Raw genomic sequence first — 21,134 nt, forward strand, 5'->3', positions numbered from 1 at the left:
GTTTTTCACCCATTCAGAGGGTGAACCAAACCTTTACCCAGAATGGGACTCTGTTTTAACTGACCTCCCAAGGGTTGACATTGCAATGTCAGATTCCCTATGACACCAGCCCACCCCACCGTTAATGAACAATGTTGTCACCTCCTTCACAGCTGGATGTATCTATCCCAGCGTCCAATAGGCTCTGCTCTAACTGCTGTTGCCACGACAACATGAGGCTTAAAATGCCAGTGACCACTTCCTGTACCCAAAGAAGGCTCTGATCAATGGAGAGTCCTTGTAGCATCTCGAGTTCTTCCTTCACCTGGTTCCCAAAGTCAGTCCGCAGGCGGGCCTGGTGATAAATACAATTTACAGTCTGTGTTAAGAAAGCCCAGTCACTCATACCAACACAACTCTGTAACCTGCAGCAGGTGGAAGTAGCTCAGGTGAAGATGTGAAGGAAAAGTCTCCAAGAGACAGCCTGACAATGGGACACAGAGCTGTGACATTGTCAATAGGACCATCTAAAGCCCCAGGCAGCTCAGAAAATACTAACTGTGATGGCAGCAGTTGTTACTCACTCACAAGCTGTGGGTTCACATAATCCCTGAACCTAACTGTGGAGGAGATGAGTCTGTACCTTGTAACAAACTTGGAAAGTGTTATATCTTTACATTGTGTAAGAGTTTCCAATGTATGACTGTAAACTGGCAGCCTGCTTTATATATCTCTCCTGAATTCAATTTCCATCAACTTCAATGGAAACAAAGGGCAATGTTTCAGATCAATCCAATATCCATTCCAATGGATGACATTCCTGGGGGTGATACTGGAATGTTGGGCTGTCTTCGGATAGATGCCCTGGGGTAGGGAACCCTCTGGAGCAGGTCAGCTGATTGATGGGAGTGTCATATCCTTCTGCTGTTGCTCTGTCAATCATTTGCCAATCTGTGACCACCTTCCACACTTAGTTGGGCTGTTCATGATTTTCGGCCTGCACTGTCACATGGAGGGCAGAAGCTCACAGGGAAGTGTTACCCGCCCATTTGTAATGGCTGTAGCTCAGTTGGAATCACAAAGTCATGAGTTCAAATCCCACGCTAGGATATGAGCACAAAAATCAAGCCTAACACTTCCTTTGCAGTATTGAGGGAGAGCTGCAGTGTCAGAGGCACTGTCTTTTCAATGAAACGTTAAACCAGGACCCCACCTGACTGTTCAAGTGGATATAAACGTTATTTTGAAGAGGAGTTGGGGATTTATCCCTAGTGTCCTGGTCAATTTTTCTCCCTCAATCAATAACACACACGATAAAGGATTATCTGGTCATTACTACATTGCATATGTAGGGGTTTAACTTTGTGCAAGCTGGCTATTTGTTATATTAATTTGATTATATGAATAGATAAGTACTTCAATTGGTTGTAAAGCACCTTGAGACATCCAGTGAATTCAAGTCTTTCCTGCTTGATGCTGGTTGTTATGGATCAGCTTGGAGATATCTGGCTCTTGGCCAAACCTGAAGGGTAGAACCTGGCAATGGGTAGCCTGGGAAGGTGACCTGAAAAGCTTATGTTAGGTCAGGGCAATAATAAAGGGATATGGAACCCCAGCGGGCAGATGAATTTGACATATAGACCTGCCATGATCTGGCGGAATGGTGGGACAGGGTTCCAGGATCTTGTCCATCCTTCTCCTATGGAGAGACATTGGATTTTGATGTGAAGGCCATGATTTTTAATTCTGACACTGAATGGCCTCACAGTCAAAGGAACAAACTCAAGGGGTATGACCTCAGAGGGGCATTCAGAAGTGATGAGGCGATTCCCAAACAGGACTGATCATCTTCAAGCATTGCAAGGCTCCTCCAGAGGACCAGTGATGGAGGCTGTGTAATCTGTACAAAGGTTCAAAGGCATGGCTCAGTCAGGTCAGGAACTCCAGATCTGAACCCTAGTCAAGCAGTCACTTTGTGCATTGCAGCTAACCTCCATCTCATCCAGTGCTTTCCTCAGCCCCTCTGTGTTGGTAAGCCGTCTCTCCTCCTCCGAGACTTTCCAATCTAGTTCACCTTGTAGCTTCTCCTTGAACTCCTCCCGCTCATCGATAATCTGCTTCATCTGCTCAATCACCTGAAAATAAGAAACCCAGAGAAGGAGCTTCACAGAGAGTTGGCCCGCAATCCCCATCAGCAAGCTACAGCACATGGTGGAGAAAGACATAGGCTTCATGCACTGAACTAATCTAAGTGCGTCTCTGCCTCCCTGGCTTGATGTTCTGCTGATTGTGCTCCTGAGCTACACAGGCCTGGAAGTCCCAGGCTTTGTGGTCGCCTGAACTCAGGTCCTCCAATTGGCCTCAGGATCCCTGTGTTAGGGAAAAGGGATACATTCAACACACTTACTCAAGTTCACTATTCAATAAAACACAATGCTAGAGTGTGTGCATGTGGGATTGTGTGCGCGTGTGGGATAGCGCGTGCGCGTGGTGGGGGGACAGGAAAGGAGCAAAGAGGACGGGGCATAAAGAGACGTCAGCAAAACGTATAACGATAGTGTTGGTGAGATATGAGAGATCTGGAGGGAGACAGAAACTTTAGCAGAATCAAGGAGAATGTGTGTATCTGTGATGCTGTGTAAATAATGAGTTTTAAAGAAAGATTTAAGGAGGGGAATTTGAAAAATTCAAGCTAGTTAGACCCCATACACACAATAAAACATGCTGGCAGAGCTGGTGGCAGAGAAGAAAACAATAAAATAGGCATCAAATGCAACTACTGAAGTGAACCTTGTGGACAAGTGGAGAAAAAAAGGAAATGTTTCCAGACTCAGGATGTCATGAGTGCAGCCAAAGGCCAACGAATGGACCCAAAGACCAGGCAGCGGCGCATGAGCCCTGATCCAGGACAGGCACTGACTACAAAGGAACATTTGCAGAGATCAGCCCAGGCCTGAAGGTTGTGTTATCACTCCCAGAGCCATTCCAGTGATTGATGGGTCACCATCAGACTTGAGAATGGAAGGCTCAGAGCAAAGGATTGGCAAAGATATAGAACAGCTTCAGCCTTAGATTTTAAAAAGAACAGGGCTAAAGGAGTAGGTTACTGTACAGGACTATATATTACCATATGTGGTGGGGGACCATGTCAAACAAGGCAAGGCATTGATGAAAAACTGCACCATATGAACAATTATTGAAAACATTTAATGATTATATTTCTGAGTGAGGAGGAATTTAATCATTGAATGTGTAAATGTAATCAGGAAAAAGAAGCCTGGGGAAAGCGTGGATTTGTTTGTAAATTAACTTCGCCATAGAGCAGACAATTACTCACGAGAGAGGCTGGAAGCAGAATTAATTCAGGTTCACATTGTGCTCGGAGTTTCAGGAGCGACCTGGACACATCAGTGACAAAGCGGAGAGTTTTTGACACAAGGTGAAGCTGTACAGCTCATGAGGTAAATGAACCCCAGAGCCTCGGCGGGGCATTCTTTCGAGGGGAGAATGAAGCACCAAGGAATAAGAAATTTTTCTTTATTCATTCACAGGATGAGGGCATCGCTGGCTAGGCTGCATTTATTGCCCAGAGGGCAGTTAAGAGTCAACCACATTGCTGTGGGTCTGGAGTCACATGTAGGCCAGACCAGGTAAGGATGGCAGTTTCCTTCCCTAAAGGACACTAGCGAGCCAAGAGGGTTTTTCCAACAATTGACAATGGATTCACAGTCATCATTAGATTTTTAATTCCAGAATTTCATTGAATTCAAATTCCACCATCTGCCGTGGCAGGATTTGAACCCGGGTCCCCAGAATGTTATCTGGGTCTCTGGATTAACAGTCCAGCAATAATACCACCAGACCATCGCCTCCCCCAGCTAATGGGAAGAAAGTACACAAGAAGCATGGCCTGTCCAAACAGAGAAGATGGTGCCCACTGTCACTGGAAGTGTCCGAGACACAGACAGAATGAGCCACAACAGACAATTGCCCAACAGGATGGGTACAAGGTCACAAAGGCAGGACAGTGGCAGAGAGACAAGTTAGCAGAAATCCAACACAGACTACGGTGAAAAAAACAGAGAAAATCACTGAGACTAAAGCAGCTACAAGAAGCGGAAACAACCCACAAAACCAGGTTTAAAAAAAAAGGCAATTCTGGGAGAAATCAATGATTTTGGAAAAGAGTTCTGGAGTGTTAAACTGGAAATAAACAGACACAGCAAAGAGTTTGAACTCACCAACTGGGGCGAATGTCTCAGTTTCACCACAACTTAAATGGCTTAATTTAAGATTAAGTTACAGCCATCCTCAACGAAACTACAGAGGCCAGAAAGAGTATCATTGTGAGTAAAAGACCAACTCACAGCAAAGCTCAGTACGAGCAGGGAGAAATTACAGAATCTCTTTTTGTCACTTGTAATGAAAAACTCAAAATTAATGAATGAAGGTCAACAAAATTTCAGCTGCATATCTGGGAAGTGAATTACAAAGGGAATTCTCAAGATATTTGACACGGGTTTGGTGCAATTAAAGACAGATTCCAGATTACCCTCAGAGGTAACACAAAGCCATTCTGCGTCTCCACACAAATTGGAGTGCTACACTTATTCTTAGAGCAAGTTAAAGATCTAGATGCTATGCTGAGACAAGGGATAATTTCACTGATTATAGACCAGGTAAAGGGATGGTCAGGAATGGTGACAGGACCAAAACCTAATGATCGAGAAAGAATTTGCCCAGATCTAACTCAATCGAAGAAAGCAATGGCACGTGTGATAGGCTCAATGTCTGTATTCACAAAACCAGTCAAGAGTACCCCATTTACTAAAGTAGATGCTAACACAGGATTCTAGTTGAAAATTCCAGAAAGCTATCTTTATTACACCTTTTGGACATTGTTACTTCAACAGGTTACTCTTTGCAATAGTATCCACAACCTATCCCGGTTCCAAAGAACAACGTTAAAATGTGCTGATGGTGGAATATGTCGCATGGAGCCACAATGAAAGGACATGTCCAAAGTATTAGAACATGCATGGAAGTGCTTCTGAATGCAGCTCTAAAGTTCAATGAGAAGATGGGTTTGCTCAACTGCGAATGACATTCCATGGGCACTTGTTTCAAGTTACTGGTCTCACAGTTCAGCCCCACCCCTGCCCTAACAAAGTCACCATCGCCAACCATCAGAAATTCCTTGGGTGATAAACCAGGGGGAGAAAAGGTTCTGCCAAACCTAGCAAAAGTCAGTGTGTTTGGGACAGAAATATAGGATTGTATGAATGTGCCTCCTGGTTTTATGTAGACACATGACATCTACCATGTGGCATTAACTGGGGACTGCCATCATTCAATCAGGTTCATTAAAGGTACAGGAAAGTAAAGACTGTTGTCTTTAGAGTGCATAACATGGCATCAGGAAGGGAGTGTTGAACAGCTGTTTAAAAAAAAAGCAGAGCTACTGAGGTAGGAATGTTCTCAAGTAGATCTCTTCACACTCACAAGAAATGGTTAAACTGCGACTGTTGATCCCTCTTCTGAATACTGTAAGGTGGGCCTGCCTACTTTGCCAAATGCCTGAAAGGATACTTCAGCTGTTCCAGCATTCCTGACACTGTGATGAACAAAGAATTCAGCCGCTCTGTAAAGGATTGGGAAATGCAACACTGCACATCATCTCCGTACTATCTCCAGTCAAACAGAAAGGCTGTGGCAGCAGTGAAAAGGATGAGGTAGGCCTGATAAATTAAGCTGCATTTATTACAATGCAAGTGGCCTAACAGATAAGGCAGATAAACTCAGGGCATGGTTGCGAACGTGGGACTGGGATGTCATAGCAACTACAGAGTTGTGGCTCAAGGATGGACAGGACTGGCAGCTTAATGTTCCGGGGTATACAAGCTATAGGAAGGACAGAAAGGGGAGCAAGAGAGGAGGGGGAGTGGTGTTTTTGATTAGGGATAACATTACAGCTGTATTTAGGGAGGATCTTCCTGGGAATACGTTCAGAGAAGTTATTTGGGTGGAACTGAGAAATAAGAATGGGAGATTCACCTTATTGGGATCGTACTATGGACCCCCGAACAGTCAGCAGGAAATTGAAAAACAAATTTGTAAGGAAGTCTCAGTTATCCGTGGGAATAATAGGGTGGTTATGGTAGGGGTTTTAATTTTCCAAACATAGACTGGGACTGCGACAGTGTTAAGGGATTTGATGGAGACGAATTTGTTAAATGTGTACAAGAAAATTTTCTGATGCAGTATGTGGACATACCGATTCGAGAAGGTGCAAAACTTGACCTACTTTTGGGAAATAAAGCAGAGCAAGTAACTGAGGTGTAAGTTGGGGAGAACTTTGGGGCCAGTGGCCGCAATTCTATTAGTTTTAAAATAGTGATGGAAAATGATAGACTGGATCTAAAAGTTAAAGTTCTCAATTGGAGGAAGGAGAAAGTTTTGAAAAGTGAATTGGAGGCCATATTCGCAGGTAAAGAGACAGCTGGAAAATGGGAAGCATTTAAAAATGACATAACAATAGTCCAGAGACAGTATGTTCCTGTTAGGGTGAAGGGCAAGGCTGGTAGGTGTAGGGAATGCTGTATGACTAGAGGAATTGACGTTTTGGTCAAGAAGAAGAAGAAAGCGTATGTCAGGTATAGGCAGCAGGGATCAAGTGAATCCCTGGAAGAGTATAAAGGCAGGAGGAGTATACTTAAAAGGGAAATCAGGAGGGCAAAAAGGGGACATGAGATAGCTTTGGCAAATAGTGTTAAGGAGAATCCAAAGGGGTTCTACAAATACATTAAGGACAAAAGGGTAACTAGGGAGAGAATAGGGCCCCTTAACGATCAACAAGGCCACCTATGTGTGGAACTGCAGGAGATGGGGTAGATACTAAACAACTATTTTACATCAGTGTTTACTGTGGAGAAGGATATGGAAGAGAGAGAACGTGGGGAAATAAATAGTGACATCTTGAAAATTGTCCATATTACAGAGGAGGAGGTACTGAACGTCTTAAAATGCACAAAGGTGGATAAATCCCAGGGACCTGATCAGGTGTACCTTAGAACTCTGTGGGAAGCTAGGGAAGACATTACTGAGATATTTGTATCTTTGATAGCCACAGGTGAGGTGCCGGAAGACTGAAGGTTGGCTAATGTGGTGCCACTATTTAAGAAAGGTGGTAAGGAAAATCCAGGGAACTACAGACCAGTGAGCCTGACATCAGCGCTGAGCAAGTTGTTAGAGGGAATCCTGAGGAACAGCATTTACATGTATTTGCAAAGGCAAGGACGGATTAGGGATAGTCAACATGGCTTTGTGCATGGGAAATTGCGTCTCACTAACTTGATTGAGTTTTTTGAGAAGTAACAAAGAGGATTGATGAGGCAGAGCGGTCGACATGATCTATATGGACTTCAGTAAGGTGTTCGACAAGGTTCCTCATGGTAGACTGGTTAGCAAGGTTAAGTCACACTGAATACAGGGAGAACTAGCTATTCAGATACAGAACTGACTCGAAGGTAGAAGATAGAGGGCGGTGGTGGAGGGTTGCTTTTCAGACTGGAGGCCTGTGACCAGTGGGTGTGCCACAAGGATCGGTGCTGGGACCACTGCTTTTTGTTATTTATATAAATTATCTGGATGTGAACATAGGAGGTATGGTTAGTTAGTTTGCAGGTGACACCAAAATTGGTGGTGTAGTGGACAGCAAAGAAGGTTACCTCAGAGTAACAAAGAAAGTAGACACCCACACCAGTCTGACAGAGCTTCGAGAACACCACTCGAGTGAAGTCAATTGCATAGACTCACTCACATCCTGAACAGAGGGGGTCTTGGACAGCCCACAGCAAAACCCTGAACCAAAACCAAGCCTCAGCTAAACGGTTAACATTCAGGATCTGGGGCAGTATGCCTATATGCGGACTTGAGACAGTTAAAGAGTCCCACTGGACCTAAATTGAGTAAGAGAACTCATAGGCCGGTATCCTGGAGAGTGCACACCCTGGAAAATCCAGTTACATCTGGTTTGGAACTGGTTACTGGTCACCTGGTTCCAATGGAGGTTGATGCCAGCCCAGTGACCTTTAACATAATTCACTCTGGACTCCAAACCTTAAGTTTGTGCAAGACCTTGGCTAGACTGAGAACCTATACTGGGGAACCTTTACAGATTAAGGGTAGAACTTCAGTTTCAGTCTCTTATGAGAAGCAGCTTAGGTTCAGTTCCCACTGATTGCAGTAAAAGGCTTGAGCCCAATCTTGATGGGGCAAAATTGGTTGAGAAAGATTCACTTAGATTGACCCAACATCTTTCGATTAGAAAATGGCTGCCTGCGTGAAGCCCTGATTAAATAGCCGGAGGGTTTTCAGGAAGGTCTAGGGACTATTAAAGGAGCCAAGGCCACCTCGCACATTGACAAGGAAGCAATTCCACGATTTCTGCAAGACCCGCCCCAGTTCCATTTGCCTTACGGGCAAAAGTAGAGGCAGAAATGTGAAGGCTGGAAAACGAAGGAATCATCAAACCAGTCCAGTTTGTGGAATGGGCAGCACCGGCCATACCAATTGTGATGTCGGACAGGTCGGTTCATCTTTTTGGGGACTTTAAACAAATAGTAAACTGTTTTTCATTGCTGGAAAAAGTACTCAAGCCCTCACACTGAGGATTTATACACAAAGCTGGCTGGGGGCGGGGGGAGAGGGGGCCTGTCCTTTACGAAGCTGGACATGAGTCATGTGTATCTGCAATTGTGGTTAGATGAGAATTCCCAGAAATATGCTACAATTAATACCCGTAAGGATTTGTACCAATAAACAAGACTGCCACTTGGGGTATCGTCAGCCTGTGAGGTTTTTCAGTGGACAATGGAGAACATTTTACAAGATCTACCCCAGGTCGTCATTTATCTAGATGATGTGCTAATAGCTGGGAAGACCAATAAGGAGCACTTAGAGAACTTGGAGATGGTCCTTAGACATCTCTCTCAGGTGGGCATACACCTTAAAAGGGAGAAATGTATGTTTCAGGCACTCTAAGTGACCTGCATGGGCTACAATCAACAAGACTGGGTTACCCTGTTGGAAGATAACGTGAGGGCGATCAAAGGTGCCCCAGTTCCCACATCTGTACTGGGGCTTAGGTTTCTCCTTGGGCTGCTAAATTATTATGGAAATTTCATACATAACCTAGCCTCCATCCTGCTTCCTTCGCATCAACTCTTTAAAAAAGGATCAGCCTTGGGTTGCATAGCCAAGCCATGGCTTTTAGGGAAGTGAAGCTGTCATCCTCTAAGGTGTTGGCACACTATGATCCCAAGCGAGATCTGGTATTGACATGCAATGCCTCCCCACACGGCATCAGGGTGGTACTAGCTCATAGATGGCCCAATGGAGAGGAACCCCCAACAGTGTATGATTCCAGGACTTTGGCTAATGCAGAGCGTAAATACACCCAGATAGAGAAGGAAGGTTTGGCGGTCATATTTGGAGTCAGGAAGTTCCACCAATGCCTTGATGGACATAAATTTGTAACAATAACAGATCACAAATCCATGCTAGGTAGTACTTAAAGAGGTCAAGGCAGTGCCACCTATAGCTTCAGGTCAAATTCAGAGTGTGTAAATAAAGGGTGACTTGGTGACTGGATACCAGCCTCCCTGGAGTTATTTCAGTGTGAAAATGTGTGAAGTAAGAGCAAAGAAACATCCAGGATAGAAACGTTAATAAAAGAACGCAAGAGTTACCAGAGCTACAGTTCAGGGAGAGAGATTGGATAAGACATCAACAGAGGGAAAGAATGATTATAGAGTAACCATAACAACTGAGATCACATAGGATTTTAACAGATCAAGGGACTGTCAGATGAAATCACAACACAGACATTTAATTGAACAAGAAACCAAGAGGAATGTGGAACTATTTGTCGGAAGAAGAGTAACAAGAGAACTCTTCCCCGAGAGAGGGAACACTCACACTGAGGAAAGGAAGAGTACAGAACATCAAACACCTCAAAATGAATCTAGAACCAGATCAGAGAGATAAAGAGTTAAAGCACCAAGGTCACAAATGCTGAGACTTTGAAACGACGATGTTCATCAGGAAGTTGGTGGCGGGTATAGACTTGGGGAGAGAGATGGAGGAATGAGATATCAGCAGAAAGCACAATGCTGGTGATGTATTATGGCAGAAAGATGAAGTGACGGTCATATGATGCAGAGAAATCTAGAACGCAGCAGATGTTTTGACCACACTCTCAGAGAAGTGTGTGTGTACAATGCTGTTTTAAGGAAAGCCCCACGGATTCATGAAGCAGTACTTGGGAGATCAAAGCTAGTTAGACCTCATACACATAATCAAACAGAGGAGATGGGATCAAAATCAGCACAGTGAACATAACACATCAATACGTCTAGCAACTGGGAACAGAGCATCAATAAATTGGAAGTATGTATACACAGAAAGTGGCACAGCAGGGTGAAAGAGTGGTTAAAAATGCATACACCAGAACGTGTATTTTTTAAATAGGGTTGCAGAGAACTAAAGCAGGGTAGTTATGATAAACCTGCATAAGATATTGGTTTGGCCTCAGCAGGAGGATTGTACCCAGTTCTGAGGGCCACACATTCGGAAGGGTCTGAAGGCATTGGAGACGGCTCAGAGAAGATTTCCAAGACTGGGTGAGGAACTTCAGGCAGATCTGAGAGACGGTGGCATTTCTCCTCAGGGAAGAGAAGGCTGAGAGGAGATTCTGTAGGGGGATTCAAAATCACGAGGGCTCTGTCCAGGATTGATAGGGAGAAACTGTTCCCATTGTCAGAAGGCTTGAGAACCAAAGGACACGGGTTTAAAGTAATTGGCGAAAGAAGTAATGGTAACACAAGAAAATTGTGTTTTTACGTATGAAGTGGTTAAGATCTGGAATGTGGTGCCTGAGAATGTGCTGGGGTTGGATTCAAGTATGGCATTCAAAAGAATTGTGATCCTGAAGGAGGAAATCTTGCAGGGCTACAGGGTAAAAGTAGGGAAGTGACACTAGGTAAGTTGCTCTTGCAGAGATCTTGCACAGATACAATGGGCCAAATGGCCATCTCCTGGGCAGTAACCCTTCCGAGATTCTATAACTGGAAATAGCTGGCACAGTTACTATTACTGACAGCAAGAGTGGGTACACAAACTTATATGATCTTTCAGAAACACTTCAAGACACTCCAAATACAATGAGTTACTTTAAAGTACAGTGTTTTTTATTGTGTAGTCTCTTTGCAACGCCAAGTTTCCATGATAGTCTTTTTGACTCAAGTACGTTCCCAGAATATAGGATCTTTATAATGCAAAAATACAATTTACTCATCATTAATCAGACAATTCCTGGAAGAAAACAAGGCTTAAACTTGTACGCCAGCAACGTGCATCAGCAACTCAGTAAAGTAAATGAAAGGCTGCCTTACATTCTTTAGACCATTCTATAAAGCAGCCTCCAGTATTATTCCATTTGTGAGAAAATTACTGCTCCAGAATACATTTTAACATCAATTTCATTAAGATGTTGATTTTTTGATGGGAAAACTTCTGACCTAAATGGCCACTTATCCCGTACAAGCATAGATAATCAGTGTTGGTGAAGTCTGAATGATGGGCAGCATCACAGCAAAACCTGACAACATCCAGAATCTCCAGAAGAGGTTGATGGGCAACAATTAGATAAGACTTTCACTCATGTAGCACCATCTCCTGACCCCCAGCACCCCCAAAGCAATTTACAGCCAACCTGCCTCACAGTGCCAGGGACTCGGGTTCGATTCCACCCTCGGGTGACTGTCTGTGTGGAGTTTGCACATTCTCCCCGTGTCTGCGTGGGTTTCCTCCGGGTGCTCCGGTTTCCTCCCACAGTCCAAAGGTGTGCAGGCTAGGTGGATTGGCCATGCTAAATTGCCCCATAGTGTTCAGGGATGTGTAGGTTAGGTATGTTAGCCAGGGGAAATGTAGGGTTACAGGGAGGGGATGGAGGTGATGGGGTGATGGGTCTGGGCAGGATGCTCTTTGGAGGGTCGGTGTGGACTTGTAGGGCTGAAGGGCCTGTTTCCACACTGTAGGGATTCTATGATTCCTTACGTTTCAAATACAGTCTGGTGATGCAGGAAATACACAAGCTATTTTAGAAACATCTCGTTCCCACAAGAAGCAACGGGATCATCAGCAAATTTTTTTTGTTTTAAGGGTGTTGGCTCATGGATAAATATTCTCCATGACACCTTAGAAAAATGTCCTTCACCTCTTCCAACAATGCCACATGGTGCTTTACATTCACATGAGGAGTCAGATCGAGTCTGACTTTAATGTCTCATTTGAAAGTTGGCACCTCCTTAAATGCAGCTCTCACTCAGTAGTGCTCCTTCAGATTCAGCGGCATAGAGCCTGATACACATGGGCAGTGACTGAAGTTATAAATGCACAGAACACCAGAGTGTATCCCAATCTTGCTTCTGGCCTGTATTGCAATGGGCTGCCCAAAGCCAGGCGAAAACAGTTAGCAAGTTCCAAGCCTTTTGTTCAGCTGGCACCGAATCATAGCAAAATCAGAGTAGCCCATTCAACCATTCAAGCCCTCTCTGCCATTTAATTTGATCATGGCTGATCATCCGACCCTGTCCTACTTTCCCTCCATACCCATTGATTCCTTCAGCTCTAAGAGTTATATCTAATTCCTTCTTGAAAGCATTCCATGTTGTGACCTCAACCACTTTCAATGGCCGAGAATATCGTAGGGTCCCCACTCTGGGGGTGAAGAAGTTTCTCCTCATCTCAGCCCAAAATGGCACTCCCCATATCCTTAGAATGTGACCCCTAGTTCAGGACTCTCTGGTCATCAGGAACATCCTTCCTGCATTTATCCTGCCTAGTCTTGTAGAATTGTATAGGGTTATGAGATTGCCCCCTCACTCTTCTAAGTCCCAGTCCTAGTCAATCCAGCTTCTCTTCATATGTCGGTCCTGCCATCTCAGGAGTCAGTCTGGTAAAACTTTGTTGCACTCCCTCCATCCTTCCTCAGATAAGGAGACCAAAAGCAGCACACTTTGTGTTCAAAATACCACTTCATTTGAAGTGCTGCCCTAAGAACTCCTACAGTGTGGAAACAGGCCCTTCAGCCCAACAAGTCCACACCAACCCACAGAACAACCCACCCAGACCCATCCCCCTATAACCCACCTAATCTACACATCCCTGAACACTACAGGCAATTTAGCATGGCCAATCCACCCAGCCTGCACATCTTTGGGCTGTGGGAGGAAACCAGAGCACCCAGAGGAAACCCACGCAGACACAGGGAGAATGTGCAAACTCCACACAGACAGTCGCCTGAGGTAGGAATCAAACCTGGGTCCCTGGCGCTGTGAGGCAGCAGTGCTAACCACTGAGCCACTGTGCCACCCTCTCTAACCTAAGGGTTTGGGCTGGTTAAGGGACTGAGCCTCTGCACAGTAAAGATTTGAAGGTCCCAGCATCAACTCCTGCTCTGCATTAACGTGCAGGTAAACCTGCTGCATCTGACTGATATTAGAAATAGATTGTGTTCCTGCTCAGTTTGTCGAACTTTCGCCTCTGAGTCAGAAGGCTGTAGGTTCACTCCAATGGGGTGACGTGCTCAGTGCAGTACTGAGAGGGTGCTGCAGTTTTGGAAATGTCATCTTTGAAATAAGACATTAAACTGAATCCCAGTCTGGCTCCTCACGTGAATGTAAAATATTCTGTCGCATTGTTGTGTGAATCAGGAAAGTATAAACAAGGGACAGTCAGTACAACTAAAACCAGAGTGAGTGGAAGCAGTTTCTCAGAATGTTACTTGTTCACTGATGAGTTGGCCAGATTGGGGTATCTCAGATTACAGGACCCAGGGTCCCCATGCTCTTTGAGTCTGATCTTCTCTTTGGTCCCTGTACAGCAATAAAGAGCTGGACTCATTGCTACTATAACAGGAACCCACCTGCTCATCTGAAAGGGCCTCTTCAGGAGACTGAACTCCTGGAGCAGAGTACGTGGTCTGTATGATTCGGCTTCGGAATCGCTCCAGCTGCACAAGTACAATAGGATATTTTAGGATGATACCGGGAGACATATTCAAGTTCAACATTACAGCTGAATTGCCAAGTAGACCTCACTCTGACACAAACATATTCCTCAGTAGCTTCAATTTTTTAAAAAAGCCCTCCTTCAAATGTCACCTTGGCTCAGTTGGTAGCAAAGTGGCCTTGAGTTAGAAGATTGTGGAGTTCGAGTCTTACTCCAGGACTTGAGCACTTACTCGATATTAACGTTCCAATGGGGGAAATGCTGTTGTTAAGGATGGGGAGCTGCCATTCTACAAAGATTCAAACTGTGGTCCGGTCTCTTGTGCAAAGCTGACATTAATACAGCATAATATTTGAAGAGGAGCAGCGAGTTGTCCTGAGCAATATTCTTTCCCTAACCATCGTCGCAAAAATATTCCAGAGAACTGGGCTCCCCGTGGGCTGTTGTTGGGCGCAAACTGGCAGCTAACTTAACAAATGGGATTGCACGCTACATAGAGTCACGTAGAATATATGACAGAGAAACAGGACATTCAGCCCAATCAATCCATGCTGCATTGTGCTCACCTTCTTGTCTAGCTGCTTTCTAAATACATCAATACTGTCCACTTCGACTACCCCCTGTGATAGTCCAACATTTGACCCATTTTTTAGGTAAAGCAGTTTCTCCCGAATTCCCCGCTGGATTTCCAGGTGACTATCTTATATTGATGGTATCTAGTTATGCCCTTCCCCGCAAGAGGGAAAAATAATTCACTACTTTGGTACATCCTAAGAGGTATGATAAGGCGTTATCAAAATACAATCTTTCTTTCCCAATGATATGAGTGACAGGGTCACATTAGCCCTGGGTTTAACCATCCTGGTCAGTGACACAAAACTTTATTCAATAGTTTGACAGACAACTCATCAGAACATGACCCAGGGAAATTATTTTGTCCCTCAAACCAAGTCCTGCCTCAGAATCTTGCTGTGTTTAGATGCAAATCTGCTGGTGAGGACATGAGTTGGCCTTTCTACAAGGATAACATTGACATGCAGGCCAAGGGAACCAGACAGACAGCACCTTGGTTGGCATCTCATTTGAAGATGGCACCATCCACACCTCATTCCTACAATGCAGCCTTTGTTTTACACTCGTGTCCTGATGTGTATAAAAGTGACTGCAGCAACTTGTATTTGTGTGGGTTCTCTGTAACAGCATCCTAAGTGCTTCAGCATCGCATTATCAAACAAAATTTGACATTGAGCCACATAACAAAAAATTAGCATAAAGGCTTGCTCAAGGGAAGAAATGGTATGGTCCATCTTACACAGAAATAGAGAAAGGTTTAGTGAGGGAATTGCAGAATTAGAGCTCAGCAGCTGAAAACATGGTCACCGATGATGGAGCATTAAAAATCAAGGATGCTCAATGAGTCACTTTTCCCGGAGGACTGCTGGGATGGTTCCTATGCTAAAGCACTTTATAAATGCAAGTTGTCGATGATGACAGGTTTGGATGGAGTTACAGAAAAAGGGAGGAGTGAGTCCATGGAGGGATCTGAACATAAGGATGAGAATTCTTAAAAATTGATGCGCTGCCTGACTGGGAGTCAAAGTGAGAACAGGGGCAAAAGGTGAACAGGCCTTGTGATGAGTTAGGATGAAGACAGCAGAATTTAGGAAGAGTTGAAGTTTATGAAGTGTGGCAGCTTGGCCATATAGTGTATCAAATGACAGTGATATGTGAAGCATGCTTCAACAACCTTGGGACACACAGCACTTTCTTCTGAGCCAGAACCACCAACTGAGCCACGTTGAGCACATTAGCTGCTCTCATCTCCTGGCAGCCTTTGGCCAATGCTACAGCACAGCTCTTGAAGCTATTCCCTCCCTGGCTTTGTTGGTCCAGTTCCACGTGTTTTAGCTGTGATCTGAGCTTGCAAGTCTCTGGGCAAACACGGCAGCTTTCTCTCTAACCTTGGCTTGGGCCTGCTCCAGATCGACCCTCACCAGCCTCTCCCTTCGGCCCATCTCCTGAAGCAGTAGCCTGGTCCTCTCCAGCTCATCCTGAAGCTGCTCTTGGATCTGAAACAAAATAACAGCATTGGAGTAAATTTTTTCAAAAAAAAAAAGCAGGAAAATAGAACACAGGGTTTAAAAATAAACAAACAGTCTCATTTACATAGGTCTCATTAGATGTGTCTCAAAACCATTGCATAAAATAAACCATTTTGAAATACAATCATGCAGTCATAGTTACAGTGTCACACAGCATGAAGATAGACCCTTTTGTCCAACCATTCCACACAGAACATAATCCCAAAATATATTAGTCCCACCTGCCTGCTCCTGGCCCATATCCCACCAAACTGCTCCTATTCATGTACTTATCCAAATGCCTTTTAAACGTTATAATTGCACCAATATCCACCACCTCCTCAGGAAGTTCATTCCAACTGTGAACCGCTCTCTCTGTAAAAAAATTGCCTCCATGTCTTTTTTTAAATCTCTTTTCTCTCACCTTAAAAATGGGCCCCATGTAGGTAAATGGATCTGCCATTTCGTAGACAGCAAGAACTCATGAGCAGCGGTGAGATACTTGATGAAACATCGCTACTAAAGGACAACACTTCCAGCAATACAGCATTCCCACACTGGAACTAAGCTGGAAATGTCAGCCTGGACTGTGTCATTAAATCACAGAGAAACAACAGCTCCCTCTCTGTAACCAGTTTAGACATGACTAGTAGGCTTGAGGGGTTGAATGGCCTACTCCAGTCCCTGATCTGTAGGTGCAAATGCATGGCATATTTTACCAACTACTTATAGAGTCATAGAACACAGAAACAGACCCTTCAGTCCAACCAGTCCATACCAACCAAGACCCAAACTAAACTAGTCCCACTTGCCTGCGTTTGGCTCCTATTCCTCAAAACATTTCTTATTCATGTACTTATCCAAATGCATTTTAAATGTTGTAACTGTACCCACATCCACCACTTCCTCTGGCAGCTCCTTCCACATATGAAACACTGTGCAAAAAAAAAATTGCTCCTCGTCTTTTTTAAATCTTTCTTCTCTCACTTTAAAAATATACCCCCTAGTCTCGAAATCCCCCACCCTAGGGAAAAGACACCTGCCATTCACCTTTGTAATGTCACCTCTCAACCTCCTACGCTCCATTGAAACAGGTCACAGCCTATCCAGCCTCTCCTTATCTTTTACCATCTTGCAGGTAAGTTGCATTGTGACACCTCTGTGCATTTCAACAAGGTTCAGACCTTTCACTCTCTCCAGTCACTTCATAAAGTAAGCAAATTGCCCAGAAAAGTCTCAGCTTTGACCACTGGTTTCACTTTTAGCCAAACCAACACCTACAAGCTGCCTCCATGGTTCAGGGATGAATGGGACATGCAGAAAGGGTGGCACGGTGGCTCAGTGGTTAGCACTGTTGCCTCACAGAGCCAGGGACTCGGGTTCGACTCCACACAGACAGTCCCCCAAGGGTGGAATTTGAACATTCTCCCTGTGTCTGTGTGGGTTTCCTCTGGGTGCTCCGGTTTCCTCCCACAGTCCAAAGATGTGTGGGCTAGGTGGATTGGTCATGCTAAATTGCCCGTAGTGTTCAGGGATGTGTAGATTAGGTGGCTTATAGGGGGAAGGGTCTGGGTGGGATGCTCTGTGAGTCGGTGTGGACTTGTTGGCCCGAAGGGCCTGTTTCCACACTGTAGGGATTCTATGAAATTGTCCAGTACATCTGCTCTAGACTATTATCCAGTATTTCCCACTGGAAAGTAAAGATGTGTGTGGGCTTGTGGATATTGGAGGTGAAGGTAGAATCAGGATTGGTGTTCCCTGCTCTGGCTCATACTTAGAGAATGAGATTTGAGTGGATGACTCGTGAGATCACCCTATGGAATGGTACCTCAGCATGAGGGAACGTCTTTGGGGAAGCCACGGGATTCATAATTGGAGTTTCTGGTGCTTACCTGTTTCTCCTCAGATGCACTGGTCTTCATGTCGTCCTGTTGACTACGGAGCTGCTTGACCTCTGACTCCAACTCCTTCATCCGACTCTCCAGCCGTTTTGCATTCTGGCACAAACACAGAGGGGGCATTCATTTTCCACTTACTTCCCTTCATCTTATTTAAATTCATAGAGCATCAGAAAGTAGAGGCTGAGAAAAGACCATTCAGCTCCTTGAACCCTCTCTCCTGTAGACTGCATATAGTCAGTGGAAACACTCCAGAATATTCTTCATTTTCACATCTCCACTATTAAAGCTGCTGTCTCCTCATTTACGATCAACATTTCTCCACCACCAACCCTTAATTTATTCTCATGAGATAGTTTAGCCAATCTGCAACTGACCATCCCACTCCCAACTCGTGATTTATTTGGTTCTTTTTATTGTCTAAATACCAAGATACTACTGGCAGGAATCTGGAACACCCTGAGGAAAGGAATCAGTTTCCCTTCCCCCCCCCAAGTCTAATTTGTACCATGCAGCTTTGCCTAGTCCATTATGTAAACTACTACTGTCATCTGAACTTCTGCTCCTCCCCACCCCCACAGGCCATTAGCAACACTACAACTCAACCAACCCCTTCACCTTCCCTTTCCCTGGTTTTTCTCTCTTCCATTCATCTCAAAACATCATAACCACCTAGGGTGGGTCCTTTCAAAGTTCTGAAAGACACAGAAGCAGGCCATTCAGCACCTCGAACCTGTTCAACCATTCTAAATCATGGCTGATCATCTATCTGAACATCATCTTACCATGCTATCCCACTATAGCTCAATGCCATTAGTATGTAGAAATCTATTGGCCTCAGTCTCAATGAGTGAACTTCCACAGCACTCTGGAATAGAGAGTTCCAAAGATTTACTCCTCCTCATCTCAACCCTAAGTGGCTTGCTTCTTATCCTGAGATTGCAAAGCTTGGTTCTAGAAGCCCCTCAGCCAGGGGAGCATCTCTTCTGTGGGACTGCAGGCCAGACCAGGACAACAAATTGCCTTTGTTAAACAGTACTAGTGAACCGAAGATAACAAGGTGTAGAGCTGGATGAACACAGCAGGCCAAGCAGCATCAGAGGAGCAGGAAGGCTGATGTTTCGGGATGTGTTTTTTTTAAAAACGCCAATGATTAAATGGCTAGCTTAGTTACATTGGGATTTTATTAAATTCAAATTTCACCATCTGCCACTGTGGGATTTGAACCCAGGTCCCCAGACCTTAAACTGGGATTCTGGAATACTGGCCCCGATGACATTACTCCTATGTCACTGTGTCCCCTGTGGCCAAGACATAATTTGCCTTTTTATCACTGGCAGCACCTGAACGTCAGCTTTCAATATTAATGAACAAGGACACCCAGTCCCTCATAAACATCAATACTTCCCAACCTTAGACCATTTGAGAAATACTAGGCATCTCCATTCATCCCACAAAAGTGGATAACCTTGCACTCATCCACATTACATACCAGTTTGTTCACACACTCAGCGTGTCCACATCCACTTGTGCCATCCTTACAACACACACGCTCCCACTGGTTTCATGTCGCCTGCAGACTTGGAAATATTATATTTGGTCCCCACCTCCGGATCACTGATATAGATTGTGAACAGCTGCAGGCCAAGCACTGATCTTTGCAACACTCCACGACAGTTACTCTACCCACCAACATGAGAGTGACCCAGATATTCCTGTTCTGTTTTCTTTCACTTAACCAATCTTCAATCAATACCAGTACAGTACCCTGAATCCCACATGCTGTATTTTTGTTTGAATTAATTCAACCACTGAAAGCTCAAACCACAAATTCTGATTGGTTCTGTTCATGGGCTGTGGATCGTGTTACAATAGCTGAGACAAATTGGTTATGAGTGTTGAAGAAAAGACAGGCTTGCATTTATACAGCGTTCTTCACGACCATCGGACATCCCAAAGTACTTCAAAGCTAATGAGGGGGTTTGTGAAATGTGGACACTGTTGTAATGTGGGAAACACTGCACTGCAGTCAATCTGCACACAGCCAGCTCAGGGAAATGGCAGTACAATAATGACTAGAGTATCTGGTTTGCTTTGTGGTGTTTATTGAGGATAAAAACTGGTCAGGACACTGAGGAGAGCTCCCCATCCCTTCTTCAAAACTGTGTCATGGGGTCTCTCACCTGAGCAAGGAGATGGGTTTGAAGTCTCATATAAAAGATATCACCGCTAACAGTGCAGTGATCCCTCAGAACTACAGTGGCATATCAGCTGAGGCAGGAGTGCTATCAACTGAACCCTCATTGACAAGTTGCATCCAGAATCTGGACCTTCAAGACAAGAGGGCTGAAAATCAGAGGAGATGAGGACTAAATGTCCCCAAAACACTCAACTGATGGAGTTGCACATTTCTATTTACACTCACATGCCTCTGGGTCACCAGCTCCTTCTCTTTGCTCACCAGCTCCTCCTGTTGCTCTCTCGACTCTCGCATTCTGGAAAACTGAACCAGAAAGGATTGTTAAATTAGATACTGGATACAAAGAAGACTGAGGGGGACTCACTCAAGACAGGCCTGGGATCCTCGGGGGGGAAAAGAAAACAGCTTTAAAATGTTCAAGCGTGTTCTGAAAATGCTAATGCTCTCCAGAAGGTAAAAACCCCTTTTATCCAGTGTCAACGTTTCAGGTTAATGGTTTTTAGTCAGCAAAGGGCATTGACCCGAAATGTTAATTCGATTTCTCTCTCTCCACAGATGCTGCGTGCCCAGTTGAGTATTTTGATCTTGTCCAGGACAAAATGGTTCACAGCCAGTCTCAGGGTTGTGCTAAGTAAGCTGAACACAGTGTGGGGGAATAGCAATCAAGGCATGAGAACTGGCCTCAGTTCCCCTACTCTGTTTCACATAAGATCATAAGGTGTAGGCCATCAAGCCAGCTCCACTTCTTTATATTTAACAATGGGAAAAGGGCATTGTTAGCTCGGCCAGCATTTATTGCCCATCCCTAATCAGCTAGAGGACAGTTAAGACCCAAACAGATTACTGTGGGTCTGGAGTCACATGTAGGCCTGACCGAGCAACGGTGGCAGTTACCTTCTGTCG

General features: G+C 44.6%; 1 protein-coding gene across 1 annotated transcript in view; it reads right to left on the bottom strand.

Moving 5' to 3' along the window:
- The window catches only part of LOC109913883 (forkhead-associated domain-containing protein 1-like), a 140,214-nt gene that overhangs the window by 99,780 nt on the left and 19,300 nt on the right, over positions 1-21,134 (bottom strand). Inside the window, exons 10-15 of the mRNA XM_048614895.1 lie at positions 20,457-20,534; positions 18,026-18,130; positions 16,014-16,121; positions 13,967-14,053; positions 1,971-2,114; positions 142-334 (exon numbers count right to left, since the gene is read on the bottom strand). Coding sequence (XP_048470852.1) covers positions 142-334; positions 1,971-2,114; positions 13,967-14,053; positions 16,014-16,121; positions 18,026-18,130; positions 20,457-20,534 — 715 coding nt within the window. The remainder of the gene's footprint in view (positions 1-141; positions 335-1,970; positions 2,115-13,966; positions 14,054-16,013; positions 16,122-18,025; positions 18,131-20,456; positions 20,535-21,134) is intronic.

This window comes from Rhincodon typus, chromosome 31 (genome assembly GCF_021869965.1).
Source record: "Rhincodon typus isolate 14 chromosome 31, sRhiTyp1.1, whole genome shotgun sequence".
Taxonomy (NCBI): Eukaryota; Metazoa; Chordata; class Chondrichthyes; order Orectolobiformes; family Rhincodontidae; genus Rhincodon; species Rhincodon typus.